The 26385-nt window shown below is 39.4% G+C and overlaps 1 protein-coding gene across 1 annotated transcript in view; it reads left to right on the top strand.

The window, feature by feature from the left end:
• The window catches only part of EGF (epidermal growth factor), a 78633-nt gene extending 73067 nt beyond the window's left edge, over positions 1 to 5566 (top strand). The window contains 3 exon segments of the mRNA XM_004426580.3: positions 210 to 327; positions 3413 to 3521; positions 5316 to 5566. Coding sequence (XP_004426637.1) covers positions 210 to 327; positions 3413 to 3521; positions 5316 to 5566 — 478 coding nt within the window.
• The last annotated feature ends 20819 nt before the right edge of the window (positions 5567 to 26385 follow it).

Genomic DNA, 26385 nt, shown 5'->3' with positions numbered 1-26385 from the left:
CAGAACCTTGGGAAGACTGAAATATCATGTCGAAAGTTCTGCAGAAAAGAATGCCTTAAAAACCCAAAGTTACGCTCCTCGTTTTCTTAATATTTCTTCTCTCCCGTGCATTTTAAGTTCCTAAATTTCAGTAGCAGAAGTAGTTGTCCCTGGTCATCACTGAGTGGGCTACTGTTTCAAGATTGTCTCACATTTTGGCTTTATTGCAGGACTCAGAAGCTGCTGTCAAAAAATCCAAAGAACCCCTATGAAGAGTCGAGCAGAGATGAGAACGGCAGCAGGCCTGTAGACAGCGAGGCTGGGACGTCCTCTTGCCCCCAACCTTGGGTAATGCGACCAAAGTACAGGAAGCAAGAAATTGGTTTTATATTAATCCCTGAACTCATTCTTCCCTGAGTTCAGGGAGACTGGAATCTGTTATAGCTTCCAGCTGGTGTTAATGTTAGCCAACACCACAACAACCCACCTAGGGGCGGTGGGGATGGGGCAGCCATGTCCTAAAATAATCAGATGGGCTAAAATAGTACCATAATTTAATGGCACAAGAAATTTATGGAATCTTTTTATCTGGCCTGTAGTTTCTTCCTGTAACTTAGAGTTTTGTGTATATGGGAAAAGTCTTTCCCAATTTTTAGGTGATCCCTTTCAGAGAGATGTCTTAAAAACCCAAGACTATGCTCCAAATTTTCTTAACATTTCTTTTCTCACACACATTTTAAGTTCCTAAATGTCAGGAGCAAAATAGTTGCCAGATTTAGCAAATAAAAATACAGCTAGTTAAATTCACGCTAATACTGAAAGTTCAAATTTAAATTCAAATTTAACCGGGTGTCCTGTGTTTTATCTCGCAACCCGATGTATTTTCCAAAAAGCGTAGTGATTGGGAAGTTCAAAATGCTTCATAGATCACCTGCTTCAGTAGTTGGTCTTAGAACACCAGAGGACAAGCTTGGAACAGGCCAAGCTGTCTTGAAACTTGGAGTTTCCGTTTCCGGAACCCTGTCAGAGATGACTTGATGGGTTCAGTGTGTGCTCTTGGTGTTATTTGTGGTGTGTGTTGTGGCAGAGGCTGGACTGTGTGGCTGATCCACGGGGGATTGAAACTCGTGGGAAAATAGCGCAAAGGCTATCAGGGAGAGGCTATGGAGGAGCAACGGCAACATTCGGGGTCTTTCCCACATTGTTTCTCCCCCTCCCCAGCCTCCACCTCACGTGCATTCCCAAAGAATAGCTTTCCTGTGGCTACGCTTTCGACTACCAGGTGATCGTCTGTCCCTGCCTGTTATAGGCATTCAGTGTGTCCTTATTTTTTGGTTGAACTTGATAGGGAAATAAAATAAGAAATGTGAATTCTGGCCTTACCCTCCCACCGATTGGCTGTCTAATCTTCAGCAAGTCACTTAACCCCTGTTTCCTCTTCAGGACACCAAGGAGTTTGGATCAGATGAGCTCTGGGATCCCTTCTGTCTCTAGAGATTAAGTGTGTGATTCTGGGTGGACTCTGCTATAGAATGTCCTCAGTGCTTTGAGGCCCCATGACTTTGTGGACTTCCAAATTACCCAGATTGCACTTGTCAGTCTCTACGGTATTTCATTCAGGTCTTGGGTAGCAAGTTTAATTCATCTTATTTAAATCATGGGAGAGAAAGAGAAACACAATCTGTGTGTATCTAGTTTTTTGAAAAAATCAAAAACAATTGCCACAGTCATGAGCAGCTTGTCGGCTCCAAGCTGTGGAGGGAGGCCTGCGGCTGCTCAGCTCGGCCCCCTGACCGTCGTAACTGGCCTGACCGCTGTCTGCTGCCGCAGACAGCAGTGGGTGTGGGAGGGAGCGGAGCACACAGACCACGAGGAGGAGCGGCAGAAGCAGGTCTGTTCCATCAGCCGCCTTCCTCATCTCAGCCCAGAATTCTGGGACCTGTGTTCTTCTGGCAGAGAGGCGTGTAGCTGGAAAATTTGCAGTGCAGAGGGCTGGATTTTGACTTGAGCCAGAAGTAATGGGTACGTGCGCCTAAACAGTGGGTCACGTATTGATTTTGCAATATGTTGCTGCAGGAAGACCATTAATGAGGAGGCAGCAGCAAAGCATGAGGTGTTGTAGAAAATACGAGAATGAAAACACAAGTTCATAGGATTCACCCTTCCATTACCAACGTTTCTCTCCCTAGTTGACTCCACTCGCTATTCCTTCCTGCACTTTTCTCAAGAGAAACATGAGCAAGGAGAGTTTTTCTCTGTTCCCTTTTCCTCGTGGTGTGTCTGAGTTATGGGCTCCTTCCTGTGGAAGGCCCGTTTCTGAACCCGTGGAGCACAATCAGCCAAGACCCTGGGGCAGGCCCTCTGCTGGGTTACTGATTGGCAAGGAAGGACTTCGCCAAACTGTGTCCTTTATCCTGGGGTACGGGGTCGCTTCTTTTCTTTCCTTTTCTCATGGATCAGTTTTAATATTTAACCTATCTAGTGTGAATGTGAGTCAGTGAACCCTGGTCAGCCTGCATTGCAAGTGCCCAATCTGTTGTGGACAATACAGAAAATGACAACAGCAATTGTTTTGTTGACCAAAGAGAAATGTTGTTTTCTGGGCCTGCTTTTAGAATTCTGGTGCCCAAGCTGTTCAACCATGAAAAAGCATTTCACAAGCCAGCCCTGATGGCCTAGCGGTTAAAGTTCAGCATGCTCTGCTTTGGCTGGCTGAGTCCGGTTCCCGGGTGCAGAACCGCACCACCCATCTGTCAGTAGCCATGCTGTGGCAGCGGCTCACATAGAAGAACTAGAAGGACTTACAATTAGAGCATACAACTACATCCTGGGGCTTTGGGGAGGAAAAAAAAAAAGAGAGAGAGGAAGATTGGCAACAGATATTGGCTCAGGGTGAGTCTTTCCCAGAAAAGAAAAAAAAAAGCATTTCATGAATCCCTGCAAAATACTAGTTGCACTGTTAGTTATCATTACTCATGAATGAGCCCAAATTACTCAGAACTTGGTAGCATGAGTAAATGAATTTTATTAACTAAACACACACACATATTTGAAAAGTTGGAGCACATACATATATGAGATATTATTTGTCTGGCCTGTGGACAATGCTTAGAACACTTCTGGATCCTTGGATTGCTTAGAGTGAAAAGTAGCCCCCAGGGATCCGTGACCCAAAAGGTGGGATTCCAGAATTAGAAGAGAGTTCATTAAGGGCATTGGTAGTGCTGAGTTGCTTTAACAGAGAGTGACATAAGGTTTCTGATTGAAAATGGAATCTGTCATGAGCCAGAGAGAGAAAATTTGACAGGGTCTTTCTTTCAGCTTTCGCCTTCGGTGGGATGAATGTGATGGAACCGTAGGCTTTTATTTAATGTATGTTGTGATAGTTTATAAGTTGTAACAATGTCTTCTCTCTTCCTTTTGTTCTCTGCAGTTTGTGGTTATAAAGGAACAACACCAAAACCTCAGGAATGGGAGTCAACCTATGGACCCCAAGAACAGCCAGACAGCAGATGTTGGCCGGTTTTCCTCCCTGGAGCCCAGTGAGTGGTTATCTTTACCAGAATCCTGAATGTTTTCCTGCGTGTGATCAGTCTCATCTAAGCACAAAAACAGTAGTTAAATTGTATAAGCTATGTGAGCAGCTGGCTGTGTTGGAACACCATAGAGCTTTAGAGAAATATATTTGGACTGGATTCCTGTCTTATGTGAGGTTACCACGTTCACTCAAAACTCTAGTCACATAGCCGTCTGCTCGATCGCTTTGAGGAAGCACACACAGAGTGACTCCTTATTTTGAATTAGGTTGGGTTTTGAGGTCATTCTTGGGGTTTGGGATCGATATTGGTAACTGTAGGTAGTTCCAGTGAAATTGTAACCGGCTCCAAGAAAATGTGTTCCATGTTCTAGTAGGAAGAGTTTATGTGAATTTGAGTTGACCTGGGGGTTCTCCTAGGGACTTGGGAGCACTGAGATACTAATCAGGGGCTAGCCCTCAGCCAGAGGCCTGGCCATCTGTGAAGTCCAGCCAAGCCACTGGGAGGGGGCCATAGGGTCAGCCCAGGTTCTCGGGCTCTTCTGGAACTCCATCTGCTTCAGGCAGAAGTGGAGTTAGATACCCTCTGGCATCATACCTCTGCGACTGATGAGAGGAGCCTCAGCTCCGCTTATATCTTCTGATATTTGCCCTTCATAAATATGCTGATTGCTGTACTATCCTCCTCAGATTTCCTTATAGAGAGAACATAGTTTGAAAAACTCACTTTAAATTCCTCTCTCGTACATATGTTGCCATGTAACCTAAATTCAATGTAACTTTATTTCCTAATTTGAAGAAGGCCCTGGATATTAAGGTACACTTAAGAATTGAATATTTAAACTACAACAAATATTATAGTTTTATACATATAATGTTACCAGTATTGTTACCTGGATAACGAAAACATTCAGCATTTTCAAAGGTTGCTTGGGCTTTTGTTGTCAGTAGCGTTATTAGAAAGTAACGGAATATTTTGTAGTTACATAACGACTTTTTCTTGAGGCACTAAAAGCACATAATTCTTTGTTACAAAGGTAATCCTCTTTAGAGGTACATAGAATACAGTTTTGCGAAATAATCAATAGCACAATGATTTGACAAGAGTAGGGTTAAACTCAGAAAAGAACAAGGACTCAGTTAGCTGGGGACTCAGGAATATGTGCGAGTCTCTCTCTTTTTACTCCTGTACTGCAAACAGTTTGCCCCATTCTCTGTGGGCCACTCATATGACTGTCTCCCAATATGAGTGCTCACATCCCCAGTCCTGTCCTGCTGTCTCATAAATGACGGTGGTGAAAAGGCGCATAGAGGTGGGAGGCAGGCAGGTAGAGTGAAGGATGAGATAAAAGACCAAGATTGGCTCTGAGCCAATTCCCTGTCTGCTCCTGGAAAATCCATTAAAATAAAACCCAGGCTGAACTAGTGGTGGATCCATAGAACCATATTCATCCCCCTCTGCCAGCATCGGTTGGTGCAGGTTAGATGCAGAGCACCATGCTAGGGGATAGGAATGCAAATGTGTTTAAAACCTGAGCTCAGTTCTCAAGTCATTCATGGTCCAGATGGGGAGAAAGAAAGTACACAGAGAAAGCTAAAGAGCAGTGTCAGGTAGCATAGTCCTTTAAATCATCTCAACCAAAAAGACTATTTTAATTTCTTAAAAATTGGGTCCAGAATGGTTTGAAAATGGGTTGGGTCTCATATTTCAGGTCTACTCTCTGACCACTACTTTTAGGGTCTCACTTGCTGAACATTGTGAATTATGTGAATACTTAAATGTCTTTTTTCTTTTGTGTAGGGTCATTGCAACCGACATCGTGGAGGAAGGAGCCCCAGAGGTCTATGGGCACACCACAAGGTTGCTGCGTTCCACCGTCCAGCGGTAAGGGCCCCAGTCCCCAGGGACTGGAGTGTAGCTTTCATCTCCCCTGCTGTGGGGCACAGCCCATAGCGGTGGGGGTTGAAAAGCCTTATTCTCCCCTGTCAGCTAACCCGTTATAGCAGCAGAGGGCCCCAGGTCCACCACACCAGATGGAGCTGACTCAGTGAAAACTGGAATTAAAAGGAAGGTCAAGAAGAACAAACTGTATCGATGGACAATAACACTTTGTTTCAAAAAGTAGAGGAAAAACACGAATTTTGGTTCTACCATCTCTATGACTAATCACCTACTCAGCATCCTGGAGGCAAATATGGGTTGTGCTCTGGTGTCTTCCTTCAGGCAAGTCTCACTGCACATTTCCGAGCGACAGTAACCGGGAGAATCGCTAGGTAACTCGTTAGAAACCAATGGGGGTGCTTTGTAAACTGTGTTGGCTTCAATAATCGATACAGATAGATTTTTTTTTTTCCTGCAGCCACAGAAGAAATCTGGGGTTAAAGCCGGCAATCATACTGGTTTGGTCAGTTATAAAGTAATTTCTTTTACCTGGACAGAACATTTAGCTCAATCTCGTGAGATGGTTAGAATATTAAAATTAGTGTCATGATACATTGTAGGCATTTAACTTATCAGTGGTGTGGTCCGTGCCGGTAATTTTGCAGAATGAATTATGATAAATTAATGAAAAATATACTAACTTAGAACCTGATTTCTTCAGAATTACATGGCTTATGTTTTCTATTTCAAAATCTTTGAATGAAAACATTTAATTTTTAAAACATTACCCAAGAGACTTAATTGTTTCTTGGTCATTACTATTCTTTCTCCTACAGAATTTTTTTCTAATGAAAATGTCAATTCCCTCTTTGTGTGTTTGCACAGAATTTTTACTCATTCTCAAATATGAGACAGTAAGCAAATTGCTTGATTTGTTTTCAGTTTGGACAGCAATTTCTTCTAATCGTTTAAATAAAATCACCATAAAACATAAACATTTTATTATGTATGTGGTTAAGTAATAAATGATAGTCTAAGGGGGTGTTAGAGTTGAACCAAAGTGATTTGCCAAGCTTTTTATGGTTACTCTTTTTAAAAAATATATTTGAAATCTCTCTAATGTTATAAAGGAAAATTTTACAAGGTATTCCAGTGAAATATCATTCTTGCAGCCAAGACATTGTTACTACAGATTACACAACCGAATCCAGTAACCGTGGATTGCCTGAGGCTTTGGATTATTCAGTTTATGCATTAACTAGTCCGTTTCCTTATCTTTTCTTTTGTTTATATTCAACTCCTTGGACTTTGGTTATAGTAGAAGTCAGCGTAAAAAGAAGTTGAAGCACATCTCTTCAAGTGGATATTTCTTAGAAATTTTGGTAAAGATTTGGTGGGGGGAAGGATAACTTTATTAGTTCACTATTCAGTATGATCCTTTTCCCCAGATAATTCAGATTTTTCTGTACTCGATTTTGCTTTAATTGACAGTTGATACCCTGGAGGATCAGAAGACCCATCTTTTATTTCTAATGAGTGAACTGACCTCAGAAAAACAATAGTCATAATTTTCCCAAGTATGGGGGTAATATTTTCCTAAGTGTGAATATTTTTTTTTCTTCCCAGAGTGAGCATTTTTGAAGCCTTAAGGGTTTAGATTATATTTTTGTATTTTAGTGCCTCTTTCTTTTAGGATTTCAGTGGTAACCAAAGAGATGACATAAGACCACAATAGCCTATAACAGCATTATCTCTGAACCAGAAAACCTGTTTCCTTCTGGCGTTTCAGTAAACCTGATACCTTGTACAGTGGGACCATGTGGAGTCCTTGACTGGCTCTAACACCAGCTCCCCAGTCTGAGTAAAGAAAAAACATGCTGTGTGTTCTTCAGCCAACAAGTCACCCTGAAGAGATATCTTTGCTTGCAGCTCCACATCTCTACCAAAAATATCCTCCTTTACAAATTTATTTTTAAAATGGAGCATTTTCAGCCAACATGTTGATTTGCATTTTTTCCAGACTGAATGTTTGTATTTCCTAACTCACTTGGTCTCACTGTGCATGATGGCTGCTTGTGATTCCTTTGCTTAGGTGTCATGTACCACACGTGAGGTGAGCATCTGCCCTTGTCTCTGGCACCTAATGAAGACTTAGGACACTGCGTGCTTTTGAAACCACGTGTTCCAGTTCCAACTATTCACCTTAATTTCTGACTGATATCGTTTTCATGTGAATCAATGATTACTGTGTGATCATTCAAAATGTGTTAAAAGCACTAAACAATAAATCCTTAAAAAACAGACAAAAAGCTGAGGAAGGGAAAATATCCAAGCAATTTAAGCAACTGCAACAGGCAAGATTTTGCTGTTTTGTTTTATGTTACTTTTTCTTTCTTCCTTTTCCAAGTCCTTAAGTGAGAAGCCCTTCTCCGTGTTGTTCCATCCCAAGCTCTTCAGCTCCAGACAAGCCTGAAGCACATCCTTTCCTGTCTGGAACTTGAAAGGGTGTCTGTCCTCATCGCCATCTGCTAGCAGCAACGTAGCCCGATAGGAAAATATGGGATGGACATTTAATCTTATGTGAATCACTCACATATCTGAAGCAGAGACTTTAGGAAGCACATAAATTATTAACCAGGAAAATTTCATAGCTAGTGGTCATTTCCTTTTTTCCCCCCCTCTACAGTGAATATTTGACCCTTGTGACATGGTTCAATTTCCGTGTCTGGTGGGGCAGAAGAAACATTAAGATGTGCCCCACTCAACAATTAAGCCTTCAGGGTGCATTCCAAACTAAGAATTGTAAATCCCAGATTAATGCCTGACTTATTTAGGTTCTTATTTCTCATTTATACCACTCATCTGTCAAAATAATGAAAGTATAGTAAAACTGTTTTCACTGAGAATCTTGAGGGAGTCAGTCTGGACAGTGAGTCAACTGCTCACCTTGGAGTTTAAAGAAACCACACCTTGGTTTCTGTAGCTCTGAGATGAGGCATCCTTTGTTGTGAAACAGCTTCAAATCATGGCAAGCCGAAACAAATGAAGGGGTTATTTCTACTACTGGGGATACTCAAGGCCTTACTGCTTTCAACACCAAATATTCTTTTGTTTTATCAATTTAAGATAGCACTCTTTCTCTACCATCGTGTAAAACATATTGAGCATAGTTCTACACTTCCTTGATGACATAAGAGCTTCGTTCCACATCAGCCATAATAGCGTGCTATGATTTTGTGATGATCAAAGATCCTTTATTGCCTGTTAAATGTCCTTATACCCTGAGTCCAAGTATTTTGACCTATGATTTTTATTACTTTTCTTGTGGACTTTTAAAACTGTCTGCTCTTGTGCCTCCATCAAATACCTTCCATAGAAACTCCTCCCACCTTTCTCGTTGCTTCTGTTTTGTAACCTTGGTGTTCAGATAACTAAGCAAGTTAGCGTTGTAAGTAAGAGTAACTGAATACTGAAGGGGAGCTTAAGAACATTTCCTGAGTAAAGTACATAAGTTTCAGCCCTTAGACTTTTGGCATGTTGCATCCTTTTATTTCTTCTTTACTGTGCTCAGCTGCATTCTCAGAAAGCAGACACATCGATTCCAGATAGAAGAGGTGGTGTCAGTATTATTTAATGACGATACATAATGCAGTGGTTAAGAAGATGGTCTCTGAAGTCAGTAGAACTGAATTTGAATCCCAGTGTGTCACTTAGTAGCTTTGTTACCTTGTTCAAACTACTTAATCTCTTTCAACTTCAATTTCCTCATGTATAAAATGGGGAGAATAACACTGCTGCTGTCATAGGATCGTGGTGGTTTTCAAACGAAATAGTGCATGCAGAGTGCTGAGCATAATGCTTACCATGACATCAAATGGTCTTACTATTGTTATTATTTTACCACTTCTTGAGACCACTTTGTTAATAGTATTAGTTTACACTCTGGTGGCTTTGTTTGTACTGCTTCTAATCCAGGCAAGTGACACATGAATACGGGGTGAAGAGCAGAGCCCTAACTCTTGGGTCGGGATTTTAAGAAACTTTATGCACAAATACCAAGACAGATTAAACATGCAACTTCATTTTTACATCAAAATGTCTACCTTACACATATCTGTTTAGGACATATTGGTCATGTATTCATCAAGTTTTATGCATTGGATAAAGAAAATTAATGAGAACATTAATTAATGACAATATTAGTATGAGTTAGCACTGTGCAGTTATCTATGCCTAAATGGAGCTGGGAAAAATATTTTTTATCTTTTTTTTTTAAGGCAGGATGCTTATAAGCAGAAGAAGTCCTTGAGAAACTATATAAGGCTTCTACTAAAAATCTCAGGTCACTTTCATAATTCAAATAGTAATTAAATATCCCATGTGTTGCAGGAATAACCCATTTGTATGTCAGAGTGAAATATTTTGCTAATATTTGTTGGCAGCTGTTAAGCCAAGTAGAAATACACTGTAGAATGTGGACATTAGTCTTAAATACTTATTAATTTGTTAGAGCTGGAGGCAGCAGCACACACACTCAGGTGGTAGCTTCTAATGATAGGTAGGAAAGTATATAATTAGAGCTCTAGAACCACTCGATCTCTATTGACAGCAACTTTCCAAAGTTTTTCACTATCTTCACCTGCTTTTACTAATACCTCCATCTGTTGCCTCAATGGTAAGGAAACATCACCTAAAGAACTATGGTAATGACTGGGCTGTGACTGAGTTTTTAAACCATTTACACGCAAATCTCATTTAAGCCTATCTACTCCTACAGATGCGGGTATATATGATAGTTTGTGCTGGGGTCAAAAAAACTTTGCATCTGTGGAATAAGAATGTTTTTCTCTGGAGTTCTATCTTACATTTGCATTGTGCTTTTTAATTTACGGAGGATTTTTGTGTGCATTATCTTATTTGACCTCATTAATTCTCACATTTCAAACTATGAAGTTAGTGGGGGAGATTTTCTTCCCATTTTACTTACATGTGGAGAAAGATTGTATCCAAAGTTGAAGGAAAGTGAAGATGAATAATAAAATACATTACTAGAGATAAAAATTTACTTCATAATGAAAAAATGTTCAATTTGGCAGATATATGTTACAATTCTAAAAGCATATACGCTTAGCACCCAGCCTCAAATATGTAAGGCAAAAAATTGACAACTTATAAGAAGTATTGAAGAAAACATCATCACAGTAGGATATTTTACCATACTATTCTTGGTAATTAACAAACTTAGGAGACAAAAAAATTAGTAAGGACATAGAGGACTTTAAAGTGTAATTATTAGAATTGGATATATATGAAATACACATAGAAATTCATGAAAATTAATATATACTAGGCCATAATGTAGCTTCAACAAGTTTCAAAAGACCACATGAACGTGGTGATATAGACCATATTCTCTGACCATAATGAAATTGAGTTAGAATTAAATAATAAAGCAATAATTAGAATGCTTGAAAATTACAAAGACACTTCTAAATAACTTATGGGTCAAAGAAGAAATTATAATGGAAACATATAAAACTGAACAATTGTGAAAATTCTGTATACCCCAACTAATGGTATATAAGTAAACTGGCATTTAGAGGGAACTTTATAGGTTTATATCCTATGTTATAACGGAAAAAAGACTGAAAACTAACGAGTTAAGCACCAAAATGAAGAAGTTAAAAAAAGAAAAGCAGAATAAATCCAAAGAAAGTGTAAGCAAAGCTCTTATCTTATAAAGATAAGAGCAGAACTTAATGAAATAGGAAAAAATGGAAGAGGATTAAGAAATCCAAAAGTTAGTTGTTAAAAAGTTTAACAGGGGCTGGCCTGGTGGCGTAGTGGTTAAGTTCATGCACTCCTCTTTGGCAGCCTCAGGTTCGCAGGTTTGGATCCCAGATGCAGACCTACACACTGCTCACCAAGCCATGCTGTGGCAGTGTCCCACATACAAAGTAGAGGAAGATGGGCACAGATGTTAGCTCAGGGTCAATCTTCCTCAAAAAAAAAAAAAAAAGTTTAACAAATAAATATATAAGATTAATCAGAAAAGGAAGAGAGAATGAACGACTATATAATGTTATGGATGAAAAGGGCATAAAACTATAGGCAAGGTAGCAATTTAGAAAGTAAGAAAATAGTGTGAATAACTTGATGACATTGCCTAAAAAAAAAAAATCAGCTTACCAAAACTGACAGAGAAAGAAATAGAAAACCTGAATAGTCTTAAACCCATTAAAGAAATTAAAAAATTTAAAAATCTCTCCACAAGATAAATATCAAGCTTTACATGTTTGGTAGCTTTGTACTTTGTCAACTTGGTGAACCAGAATTTTTCCCCCGAATTTCATCCCTGGATGTTTTTGTGATACAGTTGGTCATCACAGTTTGATGCAGCGACAGACAGATGCCCAGGTGCAGCTAGTCTTCACTTCCCCATAGTGGTTGCTGTCAGGCTCCAGATTGTTCTCCCTCTCCCTCTCTTGGTGATCGTCTCTTTGTCCCGACTGTTGGACCTGGTGCACACCAGTGGTGCCAGGCCCACCGAAAGACATAGATGCAAAAGTCTTCCATTGACCTCCGCACCACCTTTGCTTCATGCTCCCACTAAAGAAGGTGGGAATGCCTGGTTTTACAGATTTCTCTGCAAACTTCAACTTATCTATACCTCAAGACTGCTGATCAGTCAAATTCCCTGTCTGGACCTTACTTTCCCAGCTCCTTCTGCAATTATGTAAGATCTAATTTCTATAATAAATTCTTTAATCCGTAATACCTAGTGGTTTACTTCCTTGATTGAATCCTGACTGATACAGCAGGCAAATTCAACCAAATATTCAAGGTACCACTAATTCTCCTGTTACACAAATTCTTCCATAGAGTAAAAAAAGGAAAGCAAGAAGATAAACAGATGGCAAATAAGTATATGAAAAGATGCTCCACATCATCTTTAATTTGCATTTTAAAACAGCAATGAGATACCACTACATACCTATTAGAATGGCCAAAATCCGGAACACTGACAACACCAAATGTTGACAAGTATATGGAGCAACAGGTACTCTCATTCATTGCTGATGAGAATGCAAAATGGTACAGCCACTTTGGAAGACAGTTTGACAGTTTCTTACAAAACTAAACACACTCTTACGGTATGATCCAGCAATCGACTTCTTGGTATTTACCCAAAGGAATTGAAAACTTATGTCCACACAAAAACCTGCACACAGATGTTTATAGCAACTTTGTTTATAATTGCCTAAAGTTGGAAGCAGCCAAGATGTCTTTCAGCACGTGAATGAATAAACAATGGTACATCCAGACAATGTAATATTATTCAGTGCTAAAAAAAAATGAGCTATCAAGCCATGAAAGGACATCGAATAACTTTGAATGCATATTCCTAAGTGAAAGAAGACAATCTGAAAAGTCTACATACTGTATGATTCCAACTATATGACATTCTGGAAAAGGCAAAACTATAGAGACAATAAAAAGATCAGTGGTTGCCAGGGGTTGGGGGGGGAGAAATAGGTGAAGCACATAGGATTTTTAGGGCAGTATAAATAATCTGTGTGATACCACAATGATGCATACATGTCATATATTTGTCCGAACTCACAGAATATACAACACCAAGAGTGAACCCCAAGGTAAGCTATGGACTTTGGGTGATTATGTTGTGTCAATATAGGTTCATCAGTTGTAACAAATGTACCACTCTGGTGGGGGATGTCGATAATGGGAGAGGCTATGTGTGTGTGGGGGCAAGAAGTATATGAAAAATCTCTGTATGTTCTTCTCAATTTTGCTGTAAACCTAAAACTTCTCTTAAAAATAAAGTCTTTTTTTTAAAAAAAGGAAAACACTCCTTATGTCATTTTCTGAGGTTAATATAACCCTTATTTCTAAAGTAGACAAGTATAGCACAAGAAAGGAAGATTACAGGCCAAACAATTATGAATATAGATGCATATAGTCTGAACAACTGAATTTAACAAGTGAATTCAGCAATATATTAAAAAGATAGCATATCTTGACCAAGTGGCAATTATATAAGAAATGAAAAATTGGTTAAATATTTAAAACCAACAAGTATAACTCAACACAGTAACAAATCAAAAGAGAAAAAACATTTAAATAGATGCAGAAATAGTTTTCAATAAAATTCAACATCCATTCATGATAAATCTTAGCAGAATAAGAAAAGTGAAATTCCTTAACTTGATGAAGAAAAATCTAACAAAAAATCCACAACAAACTTTATATTTAATGGTGAAATGTTGAAGATCAGGATCAAGACAAGGATGCTCTACTAACATCACTTCCATTCAACATCACACTAGCTGTTGTAGACAGTAATCTGACAGCACAGTAATATTTCAAAAACAATAAGATTAAATTGAAAAAATATGTAAGGATTGGAAACAAGGAAATTAAACTCTCATTTTTAGATGATTTAGTTGTTCATAGAAAACACAAAAGAATCTATAGTTAAATTACAAGAAGTAACAAAATCATTATATCTCAGTAATACTAACTAGAAAATGTAGTTAAAAAATATATATCAATTACAATAATATTAGAAATAGAAAGTAACCATGAATAAATCTAACAAGGTCTAGGCCCATTATAGAGAAAATTGAAAGACATGAAAGATGGCTTAAAAGAAGATATACATGGTCATGAATAGGTCTTAATATTAGAAAGTTGTCAATTCTCCTCAAACAGATATTTAGAGTTAATAAAATTTTAATAAAAATCTCATGTTTTTAAAATAAAATTTGACAAGCTGATTAAATTTTAAATGGAAAAGTCTGGCTATAAAGTCTAGATTTATCAGAAACCTCTTGATGTGAATAATTAGAAAACTGGATAAAAATATAAACAACAATCCATTTGAAGGCGTCAGAGAGCTACTAAGGCAGTAAGGATTTGAAGGGCTTAAATCTTGGAGAGAAGGAATGGGAAATGCAAAGAGATGAACAATATTCAGTGTCACTTTTCTTCTTGAGGCATTTGCCAATTTGTAAACAGCAGACTGAAAAGATAAGAAGAAAATAGCAGTAAAATGGAAAAGAAGTTGAGCAGAGCTTTTGACAGTTTTATGGGGCTAGGAAACAAAAATCAGAGTTTAGGGCCTGCCAAAGAGGAGGAACCCTGATAACCAATCCAAATTTTCGCATAGGATCTTTGAACAGCTATAGTCTAGGCAAAAGAGTTAACTAGAAACAGTCTAGCTCTCACAAAGAAATACAGATCAAATTAGCTCATTCCCAAATAGGTTTTAAGGTGACCTGACCTCATCTTTAATTTTGCTACAAGCAAAAGTGAACCCTGTCTAGAGGAACATAATATCATTCAAAACCTCTGATTATTTCTTCAATTTTTCATATGCAATGTCTGGAATTCAGTAAAAAATTACCAGGTAAACAAGGAGATAAGACAATTGACCAAAAACCAAGAGAAAAGAAAAAAAAAGGGCAAAATAAACAGACCTACATGAGATCCAATTATTCAAGTATCAGACATGGGTTTTAAAATGACTTAGGTTTATATATTGAAGAATATATAGACCAAGAAAAAGAATTTCAGCAAGAATTTGAATCTATTAAACATAATAACTGAAAATTTCAGTAACTGAAATAAAAAGCTCAGGAAATGGCTTTAACAGATTAGACACAGCTGAAGAGAGAATTAGTGAACTAGAAAATAGGTTAATAGAAAATATTCATACTGAAGCATGAAAAGAAAGAGAAAGAATAGAAAATACAAAAAAAGCATAATAGATGAGACACAAAAAATTTCTAATACATATCATCTATATATAAAATATATTTAATTCTAGAAAGCTAGCAGAGGGAATTGGAGTAAAAGCAACATTTGAAGAGATAACATCTGAGAATATTCCAAAATGAATGAAAAGTAATAAACCAGATTGAAGAAATGCTATGAAACCAAACAAGATAAACATAAAAAAAACCTTAAATACAAAGAAAAGAAGAAAATTTAAAAAGCAGTCAGAAATAAGAAACATACTTTCAAATGAACAAAAATAAGATATAACAGAAATGAGGAAGGCCAGAAGAAAATAGAATAATATATTTAAAGTGTTGAAAGCAAATAACTAGATTTCCACATCCAGCAAAAATACTGTTAAAAAACGAAGGCAAAATAAAGACCTTAGACAACAAAAACCTGGAAAATCAGACAACCAGAAGACATGCACCAATAGAAATACTGAAGGGAATTTTTCAGACACAGTAAAATGATCCCAGATCTAATCATGAAACTACAAGAAATGAAGAACAATTGAAAGGGTAATTATGTGGGTAAATTTAAATGAATGTAGACTGTGTACGAAAAATCAAATCTTACCCATGAAGAAGAATTAAATAGGAGGACATGATCTATCAGATACCAGAAATTATTATAAAGCAATGGTGACTAATAAGTGTAGCATTGTTGCAGGAATATACAAGTGAACAAATGGAATATTAAATGAGCTACACACAGAAACTTGAAAAATGATGGAGCGGGCAGTGCACATCGGTGGGATAAGAATGGCCTGTCAGTAAGTGCAGCTGAGAAAACTGGTTATTCATACAGAAAATAACGAAGCAGACCCCTACCTTACACTGTACAGAAAAGTTAATCCAAGGTAGAGTATAAACTGAAATGTGGAAGGCAAAACTACTAAGCTTTTAGAAACATTTATAGGAGGACATTTTAATAACCTTGGGTTAAAGAAGGATTTCTGCATCAAGACCCAAAAAAGGAAAATATCAATAAATTATCATTAAAATTAAGAACTTCTGTTCCTCAAAATATACCAGAAAGAGGATAAAAATACAAGATATATCTTTGAAAAGAAATTTGCAACAAATATAACTGTCAAAGACAATATAAATCTAGAATATATAAATATTTCCTGAAGTCAATAAGAAAGAGACAATGCAATAGAAAGATGCAAAACCCGTGAAAAGATGATTAATCACATTAGTCATCATGGAAATGAAACCACAGTGAGATACCATTTCACACTGAGCCACTGAAAATATTTTAAAGTCAGAGAAGTCCAAGTTTTGGCAAGTACTGGTGGAACGACCAGTACTCTCACATACTGCTGGTGCGCATGTTATCTGGTATAATCAGGTTGGCATTACCAATAAACATGTTCACATTCTACAACCCAGCAATCCTAATCTGGAGTATACACTACCCCTGTATATCTAAGGCCACATACAAGAGAGTTCATAACAGCAAAAAACTGGAGACCACGTAAACAGCCATCAACAGTAACATGAATAAGAGATTATTGTACGGCTTTATTGTGGAATACTGTATAGCAGTTAAAATAAGTGAATTACATCTATGCACATGAAAATGGATTAATCTAGAAAACAATGTTTAATCTGGATTAATCTGTAAAACACAAGAGAAGAGAGTTTTACATACTAAATAATTCCATCATATAAAGTTTATAAGCAGGTAAAACTAAACACCATGTTGTTTGTGGATATAGGCTTAAGTGGTAAAAGTATAAAGAAAAGCAGGGAACCAGTGACGCAAATTCCTGAAGGGGTAGTTGTCTGTGGAGCTAGGAGAGCCTGCCTGCACTGATCTGTATCCGGGGCTTCTGAGATCCTGGGAATAGTCTACTTCTGAGTCTCTGAGGTGGACACATAGGCATTTTTATTATTTTTCTGTAAGCTGCCCATATGTCAGGAATAAGTGAAAAAAATGTGTATTTCATAGTTTTATAAAAAGGTGAAAAGAACACACAAAAAAAATCATTCCTCAATTCTACTGAGCGCTTCATGGATTCCAAAGCAGAATTGTTCACATTCTTTGCATTTGTCTGGGCTGGGTTTGCTGAACTCTGGCTCCCTGAAGCCGTGGAGCATGCATGCTGGATTAACAAGTTTCTGAGCTGGGAATTTTCCCCCATAGTTGGAAGAGCCTGAAGAGAGGCAGAAAAGTGCTGTTTATCACACATTTTGAACACTTGTGGCAAATGGAGGGATAAAAAAGAGGACTGAGATAATGGAGGTTATGAGGAAAGAAAGGTTGTGTAAAACTTAGGAGACAGTATATGGAAAAATTAAAAATTGGTCTTTGGAATCTCATAAGAAATTATCTGGTTGGGGATAGTAAAAAACGTCTGTAATTACGATGAGAAGGGGCTTCAAATTCTGGCGCCTTGATTTGTTTTGCTCTTCTCTTCTATGAACGAATCTGACCGTTAGCCATGCATTGTTTAGGTTTTCCCCTTAATGTTCAGTTTTAAATGCTGCTTTTCAAATCCTTGCGCAACCTTCTGTGTTTGCTAAATTATTAAGCAGATTCATAGGGCAATGCGTATGTTTGTCCTGAGCTGGAAATTATAATGAAACTGTCTGTACTTCCTGCATCCATGAGATAATGGATAAGGATGACTTTTTAAGCAATTAAAATAGAGAGAAAATCAAGGTGCCAAATGGAAGAAAGCAGAAGCTTCGAGGTCCTCTGCCTCTAACAGCTTTCTTACCCTCCTGCCATGTTAGAACTCCTGGAATCAGCCTTGTTCCTTTCTCATTTCAAACTCACAGCTTTCTTTCAATTTGTCTCTTAGACTCCAAATGACTCTTTATTCCCTCACAATTGTTACCATCTTCTTATTCAAAAACTGTCATAAAACTCAGCAGAGCACTCAGAGAATAAGGCAAATAGAAGAATCTGGACTTCTGTGACCACTCAGATCCGTAAAGCAGTTGCTGTATTTGCTCATAATCAGAAGAGAGAAAGGAGCCTTTATAATCCTAGCCCCCAAACTGGGCAGTCTTGGAGACACAGCGCACCCTGAAGGCTATCTGGTCCCACGCTCAGAGAAGGTCCTCTCCCACGTCTCTGAAGAGGCTCCTTTGGCACCAGCTTTCACACTTGCAGTCACAGGGGACTTGGGTCTTCAAACAACAGCTGTTATGTCATTGGCGTTGTAAAAAATTCTTCCTCGTGGTGAGCTGTGACAGCCATCCACTGGACTGGCTCTGACCTCTAGAAGACCAATTCTTCATGTAATCCCCCAAATATTAAAAAACAGTGTCTCTTTGTTTCAAGACACTTTTCCTGAGAATCTTCTCTTCCGGAAGCCAAATATCCCTGCTTCTCTTCCCCTTTCCTCTATCAGTTACACTTGGGGCCCTTGCAGACTTAGTTTCAGACTATGCTGCTGCCTCTCTCTGGATATCTGACTCCAGGATGTCAGTGTCTTTCTTTTTTTGCTGAGGAAAATTCCCCCTGAGCTAACATCTGCTGCCAATCTTCCTCTATTTTGTATGTGAGTCACTGCCACAGCATGGCCACCGATAGATGAGTGGTGTAGGTCTGCGGCCAGGAACCAAACCTGGGCTGCCGAAGCGGAGTGTGCCAAACTTAACCACTAGGCCACCAGGGCTGGCCCATAGTGTCCTTTTTCAAGTGAGATGTCAGACTGAACGCCATACACCAGATGTGCCCCTGATCCTGTGGAGTACTAAGTGATTTATTTCTCCTTTTACCCTAAACTTCCCAAATTCTATTGTTTTGATAGAAGCTACGTCACACAGGAAGCTCATTTAGGAATAATGAGGGGTTAGCATCAGACTCCCACTGGAGCTGTCTGCTCTAAAGGAGTGTTAACTGTAAAGTTGCCCTGGGTCCCAGGGCATCCATCCAAGATGTGAAGTATCTCTGGGTCCTAGGATTGGGTGGGAACAGACGGAGTTGGGATAACTCCCTCAGGTCTTGTCTCTGCAGGTCTACTCTGCTCTCCCTCTTCTCTCCACAACCTTTTCAAGTCTTTTATGTTTCCTGTAACTTTGGCTTGCCGGTGCTCCAGTGTGCCATGAAACCAACTCAGCCCAAATTCTATACACCCTTTCCTTGCAAGTGCCCCCCTCTCCATCTCTAGCTCAGTGTCTCTCAAACTTTACTATCCACAAAGTCACCTGGAGAGCTTGTCAAGTGCAAATAATGGTTCAGCAGGTCTACGGTTGGGAGTGCATATTTCTAACAAGGTCGCAGCTGACATAGATGCTGCTGGTCCACAGATCACACTTTGAGTAGCAAATGAATCAGGATGAAGCTGAGCCAGTTTCCCAATTCCAGACTCCTGGGCAGGGATCTGATTGTCTTGGCCCCAGTTGGATTTGCTCACCGTGGATCACACGGCTCCAGTTAGCCATTGGCAGGAGGAGACTAGATGTACATAACACAAATGTGGCCATCTTGGTCGGCCCTTTCAGCAGGAGCTATGGGTGGAGTGGGTAGTTCAAAATGCTAAAAATATTGTCTACAGCTGGGGTCAACTCAAATCCCAGGTCATTTTTATGTAAATGGCTCACTAAACCAAATTTTGCATATCTTGCTCTTGTGCAGTTTTTCTGATGGGAAAGACTGTCATTTTCCAACATAACTGGCACACTTCTGATTTCCTTTAAATCCCATCCACACAGTTAAGTTACACTTGTTTCTGATGTTTGTCTGAGGCTTATGCCTGTCAAATTAAAATATTCCCCAAAAGAGAAAAATATGAATTATCCTCTTAAAATAGGTTTTCATATTTTAGATCCTATTCTTCTGTCATTTCTGTGAGATTTTGGAAGAAAGGACAGAATTGCTTTCTGTCAACCATCCTAGAGAAGGAGCCCTTTACATTGCACTCTTTTTTTTTGTGCCAGGCCCGAAACTAGGTGCAAATTTGCAATTATGATAGTCAAGTATCCCTTTCCAATAGCATCTCCATGTGGGCCTGGATGGTGCTTCCAGGAGTCTGTGAGTGCGATTTCCAAATTGGGCAAATGATGTCTAGAGGGAAACATGGTGGAAGTTCAGAACTAAAACCTCCATCCTCCATGCCCACCCACATACCACACAAGAGGCCGGCTCCCCCACTGCATGAAGGACAGCAGCAAGGAGGTCAGCACGTTACTTCTACTAGTCTAGATGCTTACTCCTTGGTGGTGATACCACGCGGCTTGGCCACTCCTGTTGACCCCAATGCTTTTTTAGTTTCAAGTACATAGGTGGTTTCTAGAGATTAAAGCACTTGAAGGAGTGCACAGTGGCGGGGGTATGATGGGGATGGATGAGACTGGATAATGAGACAGTTCTTTGGCATGAGACTAGGGAGGGTAAAGAAATGATTCTAGCTTGGGAAGCTTAGGAAGAAATCCTATAGCAATTCATTTCATACCTGGATTGTCAGAGCTGGTCCTATTGTTCATTCACTTTTTAAAAACCGCTCCTAGGAAAACCATATGATCCATTTGGGGTTTGCAAGAGGTCTTCCATAATTCAGAGAACTGGCACATTAATTTAATCAGGAACTTGGCTTCTTTTCCATCTCTTCATTTTGTCAATTAAGAGGCATAGCCACAATGGATAGATTCATTTTGGATGCAAAGAAAATCAAAGTACTCTCGGAGATTTGTTGGGCCAAGGAGACACTCACATGGGACCACTTTAGAGATCAATTTTCAAAGCCCGCGAAAAATAAATGGAAGTGTTCTTGTGTGAGTCTGTTAGCATCTGTAGCACTGCATTATGCATGATCCTGGTCATGTTCGTGGTGCGTCTATTCATCACACTGTTTCAACAAGAGTTTTCCATTTTTGCCAAATGGTCGCTATCAAGACCAAATCCATAGTTTCCTCACTCTGGTTTTCTTGGCAGGAACTTCTCTTGTCTTGTTTTTAGCTGTCTGTAATTTATCTTTGGTATAGCCACGCAGGCTTGGCCTCTTCCTTTAGCAGGCAGTTTTGAAGACTTATATGCATTTCCCTAGTTTTAATATTTGCTTGATAATTTTTCTTTTTGTATCTGTCATTTTTTAAAATTTCATATAAACTTGTTATCATTAGTCTGTCTAAAAGTAGATCTCATTCAGGTAGTTAATAAATAAGACTTTCATGCAGATGTTATAAGAAGGAAAAACATGGCTCTGATTCCCACCCTCTGTTAGTTTACACATATGTACACGTATATAAAGCAAACGGCATCGTGGTTTTTTTTTTTTTTTTTCTAACAGCAGTTAATTCATTCATTTTGATGCCAGAGTATGTAAAATGGAAGTTTATATTTGAATTACAGTCCAATAAACTAAGCTGTTATAATCGCCTAATTAGAATGATGTCTGCATTTTACAGGAGTTGGATTTTTGGATGCCGTCACAAGGAGAAAGCCCGGGCGCCATCTTCCTTTTCTTTCACAGATTTAATCTATGCTAATAGCTATTCAAACTCTTCCAGACTGCTGAATATTTGTCTTTAGAGCTTTTTTTCCTTGATGGAAATAGTAATTGCCATTGCTAAAAAAAAAAAATCATTCTATTCTGCCTGTGCTCCAAATCTCCTATTCAAATTTGTTTTATATTGCTTGCTCTGCTGTTCTGGGGTTCTCAATCTCTCCTGATTAAGGACTATTGTTTAAACCTTGTGGATGACACTCATTAATTTGTCAGAAAAAAATATTTTAGGCCAAGTCATTGTTGATGTGGGTTGTCATTAGATTCAAATGTTTGATAACTGCATATTAGGATTGAACGTTTCCTGCTGAACTTGAACAGTATCGCAGGCAATGGTTTACGTGGTGGCACTTATGAAACATACCAAGTTCCATAATTGTCAGCTTTGATGTTTTTCCATCATGCCCTTAAATTAGAGACATATTTGTGCAGTGACCAAGATTTCCAGAAGCCAAATCCCTCTCTTTTCCTAAAGAATGACTTTCCTGAAGGAGAATAGAGCTCACTTACAAATTTCAGTCAGTTGTTTCTTTGTGTTAGACAAGCTTGGAATTGAGACAAATTGGAGGAAATGTGTAATTTTTGACATGGAAAGTCGTAAATTTTTCACTCAGCTTTATAGGCTTAGCCAGAGCTAGAATCATGTTCTTTTGCAACTCTAGACGTCAAGAAAAGCAAGTTTTTGCTCTAGCAGTGTTTGCAGGCTGTGTGCGTGTACTACTGGAGGGAGGGCACGTGCTTTCCAGTGGTACCTACGTGAACAGTTCATTTTCAAGGTTAGATGTTTGCTTTTCATCCAACATTTTATAACGGAAATTTTCAAAATACAGCCAAGCGGAAAGAATTTTCCAGTGAACACCCATACACCTACCACCTAGATCCTACCACTAACATTTTACTATACTTGCTTTATCACACATCTAACCTTCTCTCTGTCCCTTGATCCAGCCATCACTTCATCTCATTTGTAACGCATTTCATGCATCTTATTTTTAATGAGTTGCAAACACCAGTACATTTCCCCTAAAACCCTTCAGCATGCACATCATTAATGAGGGTTCAATATTTATTTATAGTTTATTTCTCTGTGTGAGTAAAATTTACCTAGTTTGACAAAATGCGTACATACCCTGTGTAACCCAAACTCCCATGAAAATATAGAATATTACCATCACCCCAGGAAGCCTCCTTTTGCTGTTTCTCCTTAATCTCTGCCCCTACCCCTATCCCCAGGCAACCTCTGTTCTGATTTTTTCACCATAGGTAAGTTTACCAATTCTAGAACTTCAAATAAATGGAATCATATGGTATGTACTCTTGTGTAAGGCGTCTTTCACTCAGCCTAAATTTTTTCTTCATCCCTGTTATTCCACACATCAGTAGTTCATCCCTTTATATTGCTGAACAATATCCTATTATGTGACTTATATCACAGTTTGTTTATCCAGTCTCTTGTCTGTTTCTAGTTTTTAGCCGTTATGAATAAAGCTGCTATGAACTCTCTTATACAAGTCTTTTTGTGTAAAGATATTTTCATTTCTCTAGGGTGGGATTATAATTGTTAGGTCATAGGATAGGTGTATTTTTTAATTCTCTAAGAAACTGACAGAACTTTTTCTAAAGTGGTTGCACATTTTATATGCCCACCAGTAATGTGCGAGTGGTTCCATTGTTCTACAGTCAGCCTTTTAATTTTTCCTGTTCTGGCAATGTGAGTGGTATCTCATTGTGATTTTAGTTTGATTTCGCAGGTGTTTATTTTTTATTTTTATTATTTTTATTTTGTGAGGAAGATTAGCCCTGAGCTAACATCTGATGCCAATCCTCCTCTTTTTTGCTGAGAAGATTGGCCTTGGGCTAACATCTGTGCCCGTCTTCCTCTACTTTATATGGGACGCTGCCACAGCCTGGCTTGATAAGCGGTGCATTGGTCTGAGCCCCGGATCTGAACCTGGCAGGCCATCGAAGCAGAGTGCGCAAACTTAACTGCTGTGCCACTAGGCCTGCCCCTCGCAGGTGTTTATTTTTAATATGTTTTAGGAAAAAGACAATTAGGACATCAAGTCCATGATTTCAGATGTATCAGGCTAGAGTCAGGGCTGAATACAAAGTGAGTCAATTTAGGATAAAGTTAAATAAAAATACCAGATAAATAATAGTTGAGGTGGGTATGGATATAGCAAAATTTGTGAAGTGGGTTGTGAATAAGTAAAGGTTGAGAAATACTGTTATGGAGGAGGTCACTTTTCAGACTTCCTCTATTTCCACAGCTTTTTTTTGATGGAGTCAAAAAATCAACATAAAAAATCTTTAAGAAATTCCAATTACCATCATCTGCTACAGAGTCATTGAGCTCTGAGATTAGGATTCTATGTAAGCCTGGGGCGAAAAAGATTTCAGCTATCACCCCTGCTTTTGAGAGCATGCTTTAAACAGTCTAACTGCATAAGTGGAAACAAAAGAAAACTGTATCACAAGGGCAAAATAGGGAGCTGGATGTCAGCCCTCTCTGCAGCCAGCCTGCTGGGTTTGCTCCTTGGTTCCCCCACTTGCTTGCTGTGTGACCTCAGCAAATCACCTTACTTCTCTGGGCTTCAGTTTCCTCATCTGTAAAATGTGGTTAGTAATAGTAACAACTTCATGTGAAGTTGTTGGGAGCACATGAGTCAAATTATGTAGTCAGTGCCATATAAGGGGTGAACGGGCTACTATTGTTATTATTGTCGTGGGAGAACCAAACAGACCAATGAGGGGAACAACTCTGGAGGCCAACATGTCCAACTGAGGCACGAGGCAGGGGAATAAATACGTCTGGAAAGCAGAAAGACCTGCGCCTTCTGAATGGGCATATGTAGGGGTCAGCCTGGTGCTCATTTCCCCTTCTTCTGATGCAGCGACTTGCTCTTCCGTTGGGCAACAGTGTTACCCAGTTTTCCGTGTAGGTGAAGCTGACCCCATTTCTTGGCCATGTGACCCAGGCCTGGCCAGTCAGCATTTCTCATCCCTCAGTTTATGTTGGCTGGTCCAGAGATGGACAAGGGATCTCAGTCAGAATAATACTACTCGATTGTGGGGTTTCTGCTGGTGCTATTGAGAAACAGCAACTCCCTCTCTTTCTGCTGGAGTTGCTAAGTGGTAAGAGACAGTGATGTGCTGCCGGAAGTCATTTTGCCACCCCCTGGGGAGAGCCTGCCTGAGACTGAATCCCACAAAGAGAGGGAGAGAGAGAGGGAGAGAGAGAGAGAGAAAGAGAGAGAGAGATCTGACAGTATTTGAGCAGCGGGCTCCAGCTGTATTGATCTGACCTCACCAGCTGTGGGCTAACAGTACCTTTTTTGCCTAAGCCAGTTTGAGTTTGGCTTCTGTCATTTATGTCCTGACAGAGTCCTGATGAATATATCTTTTATAATCGAGGGCACATTTTTGCGAGATAAGTGCCTTGAGTTAGGGGGCTTTGCTGTGCTACGTAAATGTCTTTCTCCACTGAAACTTCTGTAGGTGGTTTGTTTAGATTACATGGGCACAATGGCAGAGCGGGGCCTTTGAAATCCCCTTACAGATCAGGAGGCAGGTTCAGAAAGAAATGATGCCATCAGTTTGTTGTGTAGCAGCATGGGAACCAGGAGGAGACGTTGGTTCTCAGGGTCATCTAGACTCCCTGGTCTGTGTGAGATGGAATGGAGCGGGATGGGACTGGGGTAGGGTAGGATTCTTGGGCAAGTCTATGCTCCATAGGTACTTCCCTGGTCCTGTGACTAGGACGGGGAGGTAAGGAATCTGCTGCTCTGCTCTCCTCTTTCTGTCCGTCAGCCTTTCTTAGATGTTGCTACTGAGACTCTGCCCGCAGCTCTCAATACTCTCTGGTAATATCTCTGGTAATAATCCTATCTTATATCCCTGGACTAAGACTCACAAAAGCATGATGTGATCATCTGATTTCAATTGGCCCAGCCATCTGGAAAAGGTGCCTTTCAGTCGTCTGGTTGCCCTGGAACTAAGCGTAAGATTATCACATCTATATTTAGTGACTTCCTAATCACAGTATCAATAAACATGGCTGCTTATTACAAAGCTGGATAGTTGCACTTATTCTTGTTAACATCTCATGTGCTTCAAAGAGTAATTACAGATGATGAGAAAATTTAGGTTCAAAGGATTGTGCATATTATTGAGTGATGAGTGAAGGGTGCTTGAGAGGTGTCATAGGGTCAATCGCTGAGGCTATACCGCCTGCTCGTGCACAGCTGAAGGAGAAGCGGCATGAGCTTTTCCCTGGTGCAGTCATTGCAACTCCACAAGGGCCTAAACTGTGGAACTTGAACCATGCCGGAAAATGAAGAGAAGTGGTGCCAAGGAATAAGTGGGTTTTGGGCAGGGTGGAGGGGTGGGACAGAAGCCAAGCAAAGTAACCTGTGATGATTAGCGAGAATTTTCTGGCCATGGTCCATTCTCTCTTCACTTCATTTATTTATTTATTTTTACATTCAATTCATTCATTCAAAAAAACATTGAGACTCTACTTATGTTGCCAGGACTGTACCAAGTGCTGGGTATACAATGAGGCTGCCCTCACAGAGCGGATCGTCCGTCTGGGGAGACAGAGGTTAAGGTAGCATCGTGATGATTACTACAGAGCACAGTGACAGTGGGAGATGCTGGAATCTCAGCTGGGCTGCACGGGTCAGGACAGACCTCCCTGAGAGCCTGACGTTGAAGCTGAGA

This window comes from Ceratotherium simum, chromosome 12 (assembly GCF_057802395.1).
Source record: "Ceratotherium simum simum isolate JZ-2026a chromosome 12, ASM5780239v1, whole genome shotgun sequence".
Lineage (NCBI taxonomy): Eukaryota > Metazoa > Chordata > Mammalia > Perissodactyla > Rhinocerotidae > Ceratotherium > Ceratotherium simum.
This window is presented reverse-complemented; position numbering and strand designations above follow the sequence as displayed.